The sequence below is a fragment of the Lycium barbarum genome, chromosome 10 (assembly GCF_019175385.1).
Source record: "Lycium barbarum isolate Lr01 chromosome 10, ASM1917538v2, whole genome shotgun sequence".
In the NCBI taxonomy this organism is placed as follows: Eukaryota; Viridiplantae; Streptophyta; class Magnoliopsida; order Solanales; family Solanaceae; genus Lycium; species Lycium barbarum.
This window is the reverse complement of record NC_083346.1, coordinates 120990898-120997995: the sequence shown is the minus strand read 5'-3', so window position 1 is coordinate 120997995 and position 7098 is coordinate 120990898. Positions and strand designations below refer to the sequence as shown.

At 33.5% G+C, this 7098-nt stretch overlaps 1 protein-coding gene across 1 annotated transcript; it reads left to right on the top strand.

The window, feature by feature from the left end:
• Positions 1 to 5077: 5077 nt before the first annotated feature.
• On the top strand, positions 5078 to 6684 carry LOC132615274 (defensin J1-2-like). Its single transcript, XM_060329841.1, has 2 exons — positions 5078 to 5237; positions 6281 to 6684. Exons 1-2 carry the CDS (start codon positions 5174 to 5176, stop codon positions 6436 to 6438), a joined length of 222 nt encoding a protein of 73 aa, XP_060185824.1. The 5' UTR covers positions 5078 to 5173; the 3' UTR covers positions 6439 to 6684.
• Positions 6685 to 7098: the final 414 nt, after the last annotated feature.

Genomic DNA, 7098 nt, shown 5'->3' with positions numbered 1-7098 from the left:
CTGAAACTCCAGCATACTATACCTGAGTTCCGACTCAATTCTTAAAATAAAATTCCTTGGCACAATTTTTACGGTAAGGCTTGTTTGAAGTCCACGACACAATCATGGAGTATCAACTTCTACATATTGAAACTCCAAAATATTTTATTGAGTTCAAAAGAGGTACCATGAGTGACATAATATTTTGCACATTTTTGCACGTACTTATTTCATTCATGACACTTATTTTAATGAAAAAATTTATGAATCGTTCCTGGACAAGAACTTTTTGAACTCCAGCTAGCAGGCTGTCAAAGTTTCGCATTATTTAAGCTTGGGTTAGTTTTTTAAGATATTTGTTTTCATTAGGTAAAAAGTAATTAATTTCTAGTTATCTTTGAAATGATGATTAAACATTGATTGCTGGCTCAAAAATTTATCATCCCACCTAATTATTTACCTTTGGTATTAGCCAATGTTGCCTTTGACTAGTTTTTTGGTTTTTGAGCGTTTGTTTTATTTTTCTATTTCGGTGCAAAGATGTATCATGTACACAATAATTGTTTAATTTTTTGGTTTCCACATGTATGATATTCTTTAGATATGAGTCCTATTATGACTATGACTCTTTCCAAATATATACGTTGGTGATAACTGGAGGATTTTGGTATTAGGCAATGATGTCTATTTATATGCGTTGATAGTGTAAACATTCGATAAATCTCTACGATACTAAAGAAACTATCAACATTAACCTATGAAACCTCTATGATACTAAAGAGTAAGTAAGAATAAAGTGAAGGGCTTAACCCGACTAAACAAAAAAAAAAAAAATTGGAATCCCAATAAATGTCTGAGTGATATACTCAATATACACCATATCCAAGCGACTCATGGTTGAGCAAGAGGTATATTCACAATAAATATCAAGTGTAGGAACAAGAAAGAATTCAAGTAAACATTTCAATTCATCAAAGCATTTAATATAAACACAAAATCTTTCAGCTGCATTGGTATAATCTTTAAAGTGACAAGCATCATTTTAGTTCATAATAATGATGTAATGCATCGGGAAACAAATAAACTGCAAAAGCAACTAAGCTGTGGATCTACTGGCCCGGAAGCTTAAATCTATTCCACCGCAAACAACCGAATATGCTACTACAGGATCTTCCGCTGCTTTTATTATTATTGCTCTCACCTCTCACTTCACCACCGCCACCTCATCTATCTATCTTTAGAAGTAGGGCGAGTGAGTCCGTTCCTTTCCCGTGAAGGTTTTGGGATATGTGACCAGATGCTTCCTCCAGATCTAACGTCTCTATCAACGAAATTCTCTTTTCTTCACCGGATCGATACTAACTTACCTACTCCTGCTCCTACCGGATCCAAGAGGGCCGATGCCCGATTCCCCGACACATTACTCATTCCTTCCTGACTTAAGATGACCGACATACTTTCAATTAGGCTATATAATGCATTAAGGATTCAAGAAGACCGATCTACTGAAATGAAAAGAGGAAGAGATACAACAATAAAGGCTTTGGACCAAGTAAGAAGACCGTCTTCAATATGTTTTAAATGAGAAGCCCAACTCCAAAGCCCAAATTTTCAAGAATTCTGATCCAACACAGTAATTGGGAGGCCAGAATTTCTACACGAAATACATTCAATGTGGCCTCTAATCTACTTGTTATACATTTTTGTATGACATTTTTTATCTTTAGTTTGTTAAAATGTAAACAATCACAAATTCACAATAGGACATTTGTAGGTAATTATAGAATAATTATTACATTTTTATCCTTTACACTTTTATAAAAACATTCTGTATGGCACATTAAATTGAATGAAGAAAGCAGAAACGTCCTAAAATCTATCAAGCGGATCTACAACACATGTTACGAAATTGGTAGAATTCATGATTTTAGCTTAAATTCTTTATTTGTATTAAGACATTCACTTGATATATATATATATATATATAAAAATAATTTATTGCAAATCCAACAATTAAAAAAAAGCTAAAATCTGTAAAGAAAAAATCCACTCGCGCCTCTGATATGAGTAACTTTTTCTAAAGAGCAAACTACTACATGAAGTTCCTAGCAACAATCCTCTTAAAAGTAGGAGCTAGCTTTCGGCCATATAAATTTATTCACTTTTTTCCGCAATAACTTTTTTACTTTATTTGAAAGTTAATGTTCGATTATAAAAATTTTAAATTCAACTTGTAGTTGTATTTTAAATTGGAAAACAGTAATAACTTATTTTTCAATTCACTTTTCACTTTATTTACTTACATTTATACATGAACATCATTTCAAATATTCTTTAAAAAAAGTATTACCAAACACAACTTTATCTTCAACTCTAACTCCATAAATTCTAAGTAAAGTGAAAAATATTTGAAATCTATTACCCAACACTTACTTAATTATTTCACACTTTGTAAAGCTAGCATGTTGTAAAGCTAGCATGCCGATCCGATCACACACCTTTACAAGAAAAAGGTAGGCCTCTAAAGTGAATATTCACGCGTTTATGTTTTACTTTTTTAGCTCCTTATGTATATCTTTTAGTTATTTTATTATTTTTGGTGGGGACAAAGGAAGATTTTGATAGAATGGGAAAATATATTCAAGCCCCAATAATCATTTTTTTGCTCGGATTGCCCTTCTTTTGGGGTGGTCTTTAAATTTTGCCCCTCATATTTATCATCTTTAAATTATGCCCCTCATATTGCTGGTCTTTAATTTTTGCCCTTCGCGTTGCAATCCTGAGCGCTCACGCAAAAATCATGAGGTTCTGAGTTTGAACCCCCGCTCAAGTATGAATTTAAAAAAAAATTGCAAGCCAAGGTTTGGGTCGCGTGTATGCCGGACCCGGCATACACTTGTTAAGGAATTATCAAAGTTATGTCGGACGAGGCATACTCATGCCTTATGGGCAGACTTGGCATAAGTATGCCGGGTCCGGCATAACTTTGGTAATTCCTTAACAAATTTATGTCGGGTCCGGCATACTTATGGGCAAACTTTTAGTTAAGCCTTAACTAAAAGTTTTTTCCTAGTTATGCCGGGGCAAACTTTTATTTAAGGCATAACTAAAAGTATGCCCCATAAAGCGAAATTTTTCTTAAGGCATAACTAAAAATTTGTCTTATAAGACAAAGTCTATGTATTAAAGAAAAATTATGTCTTAACTAAAAGTCTGTCCATTAAACCAGTAGAGTTCTGTCCAGTTATGTCCGGTGTAGGCTTAGATAAGGGACATCTGTCCACTTTGAGATGTCTTGATTCAACATAATGTATAGGTGCACGTGTTTCTTGTTTTACCTTTAGGATTTAAGGTAAATATGTTTGACAGTGTAATTTTTTTTTTTTATATATTATCAGTTAATTTAACTTGTGATAGTATATTACATATTCTTTTTATTAGATTACAAATGAATATAAATTAAATTACACGCTATAACAGATAAAGATGACCTGAAAGTGTAAAAAAAATACTTACATCAAGGGTGATATAACTTAAACTCATTAGTCATTACTAGGAGTAATAATTATCAAAGATTTACTTATACACGAGGGTGTCACCTAATGATCAATGAAGTGAGTTATGAACCATGAGTTTCAGATTCAATTTTTAAGTGGAGGCAAAAAGATACTGGGTGATTTCTTTTCATATATCCAAACATTGGGGGACATATTTATCTAATACTTGTGCTGGTGGGAGGTAGCAGATACTCCCGTAAAATTAATGGAGATACATACAAGTCATTGTAGACACCGTAATTATCACACGAGAGATTTATTTGTAATTTATTTAATTAATACTCTCTCTGTTTCAATATGTTTGTCTGGTTTTGACTTGGCACGAAGTTTAAAAAAGTAAATAAGACTTTTGAATATTGTGGTCTTAAATTAAAGATATGTAGAATGTATAAAAATATCCTTTAGGCCTCCTTTGTTTGCACTTAATAGAGGTCAAAATCTGAATAGTTCAAACCTTAGGTCATTAAGTGCATTTGTTTACGTTAAGATCTAAACACTAAATATCTTAATCATTAAGATCTTAAATAAAGTCTTAATATCATTAAGAGGTATTTTTTATGGATAACTTTTACTATTGCCTCCACCCCACCCCCACCCCTACTTCCTTACTCCCACCACCTATCCCCATACCAACCAACCACCCCCACAACCTACGCACCTACCTTACCCCCAATCACCCCCCTTACACCACCCACACCCCATCGTACCCCTAGATTCACAGCACCACCACCACCACCACCAACCCCACCCCCACAACCCTCTCACCACCTCCTTTCACCCAACCCCTACCCCTCACTCCCACCCTACCATTCCAACTACGCCACTATCTATACCAACCAACCACCCCCCCAACCCTACCCCCCACTCACCATAACCACCAACACCACCCCAAACACCCCCCTCCCCCACCCACACCCCTACCTCCAGATCCACCGCACCGCCACAACCCACTGCCCACCACCTCCCACAACCCAGCCACCACCACGCACCTGCCCACCACCACTACAAAGCATATCAAATAACATTTTAATTTTATTGAAGTTGTATTTATCTTCTAATATTTAGTTACTTTTTATTTAAATTGTATATATATTATGTTTAAATAAACACATTATGCACATTAAGATGTTGAAAAATAATCAGTCTTAATCATTCAGTGTTCAGACCTAAAAACAAATCTTAATCATTCAAATTCAGACATCTTATTCTTAATGAAAATAAATGAAGCCTTAATTTTGTGATCTTAAATATGTCATGTGGAAAATTGGAACTAAAGAATTGACAAAAAATATAAGAGACTATTTTTTAAACAGATTAAAAAAAAAAGTAAGACAAACATTTTGAAACGGATAGAGTAATATATCCGTAATATATATGCATGTTTGTGTAAATATTTTTTTCCACAAGCTTAAATTCTTACCTTTATTCTAGATCATGCAGAGTAAGCCACCCACCAACCGCAGTTTATTAGTAATTCTCTTTAGCCCACTGTCCATACCTAACACTACCATACTGTGCATACCTAACACTACTATATATAGACCTATCTCTACTAATGGTCTCTTCACTCTTAATTTCCAGTAGTGATCTTTATTTTCTTCCTAATTTTCTCTCTTTCACCCACAAAAGAAAAGAGTATGGCTGGCTTTAAGAAAGTGTTGGCAACTATTTTCCTTATGCTGATGCTGGTTTTTGCCACTGGTATTTTCTTTTAATTATTACTATTTGGTTTTTCTAATGTTAGAACTAGCTGGGTTATTATCATTGCAGTGGAATTCTTTTTCAGTCTTTTATATTTCCTTTGTCCTCAGAGACTTTCGTCCACTATTAAATTTATACTATAAAATATGATTTTTCCATCTCATTTCCACCGAATCGGTTCACTGAAAAAACGCATAGTGAAAAAGCGGTCCACTGAGATGCTGGAAAACTTCATATTTCTTTCTTGTGACACTATTATTTAAGTTTTTTCCATCGACATTTAGTGAGAAATAGCCACTGAATAATTTAAAGTGAAAAATCAGTGGGAAAATTAAAAAAAAAATTAGTAGTGGTGGTAATGATGTTTAGATAGGCAGATATCATAGGCCTTGTTTGAGGAATAAGAACTTTATAAAAATATGATGTTTTAATTCAAAGGAAAGAAAGAATTTTGGAGGAGAATATGACTTAAATAAGACATTCTAGAGTAAACCTTTCCGTTTTCAAGGGTCTTAGACTAGTGTTTGTCATAACAAATTTATAGCTATAAGATCGTAGCAATAAGGATAAAATAAGAATAAAAAAATAGACCAGTTTTTTTTTTGTCATACTTCTATCATTTTCTTCAACAATCTGCCTGTTCCCTAGGCACGATAAACGCACAAATTAAATCACTAAAGATGCTATGGGATAAATGAGATCCTCCAATCTTAATCAAATGTTTTAGGTCAAGTGTTAGCAATGGATAAACTCATGCTGGAGAGCGCTTTCCCATTCCTTAATAGGCCCAAAAAGAAGTGAATCTCCACTAGTAGTGCTAGTAGATTTCAGCTACCAAATGAGATTTAAAAAAAAAAAATTGTCTATCGTATTTTTAGTATAAACAATATACAATGCATTGATAATATTTAACTTGTTGTAACAAGTCGTCTATCGTATTTTTCAACTAACTACCTAAATTTCACTTAGTATGGACATTATTATATATAACTATCTCTTAGATAACGTGATAATGTACTGATTTCATGAACAATTTTGTACAGAGATGGCAGAGGCAAGGACTTGTGAGTCTCAAAGCCACAGGTTCAAGGGAACATGCGTAAGGAAGAGCAATTGTGCTGCTGTTTGTCAAACTGAGGGCTTTTCCGGTGGCGATTGCCGTGGTGCTCGTCGCCGTTGCTTCTGCACCAGACCCTGCTAATCAATCAATAATATTTCTTGCACGAGTTAATTAATCGGTTTCTTATTTGAGTGTTTTTATTAAGAATAATCAATGTTGTCTTTTTTTGTTTTTTTTTGTATGATCTTTCAGTTGACGTGAAAATAAGTAAGAATCAAAATGTACTCAGAAACTGATCTTTCTGTTTCTGAAATTTGATGGTTTTGATTATGAGTGTGTTGTTATTAGAACATTTTGTTGGAAATGTTTATCCGTTTATTTACTCAACCTAGCTTACTTTACTATTTTCATCTTGAATCTCATGTTTGTGTCACGTCTTGAAAATTGGGGTGGGATATGATTGATACACGACCCTAACTCCCTGCCAGCCGAATTACTATAGCTAACTGTCTGATCGTAACACTAGCTTATTTATACTATATATATAAGCATGAGTTTGTGGATGCCCGTATTTTAAAAAATCAAGCAATATAAAATATAAAAATAAAAAAACGTGGATTTCATATTAAAAAATCAAGCAATATTCATGTAATTCTCAAAGTATCCCCCATTAAATCAATAATGATGATTAATTTTTCAAAAGTAGTTCTGAATATATTATTATCAAGTTTCATTTTTTAAAAGTTACTATTACAACTGATTACATTTGGTAGTTCCATGGGTGATATCTTACCTCACCAA

Coding starts and splice junctions, on each gene's coding strand:
- LOC132615274 (XM_060329841.1), top strand. CDS start 5,174: ATGGCTGGCTTTAAGAAAGTGTTGGCAACTATTTTCCTTATGCTGATG. Junction 5,238..6,280: donor GATGCTGGTTTTTGCCACTG/GTATTTTCTTTT, acceptor AATTTTGTACAG/AGATGGCAGAGGCAAGGACT.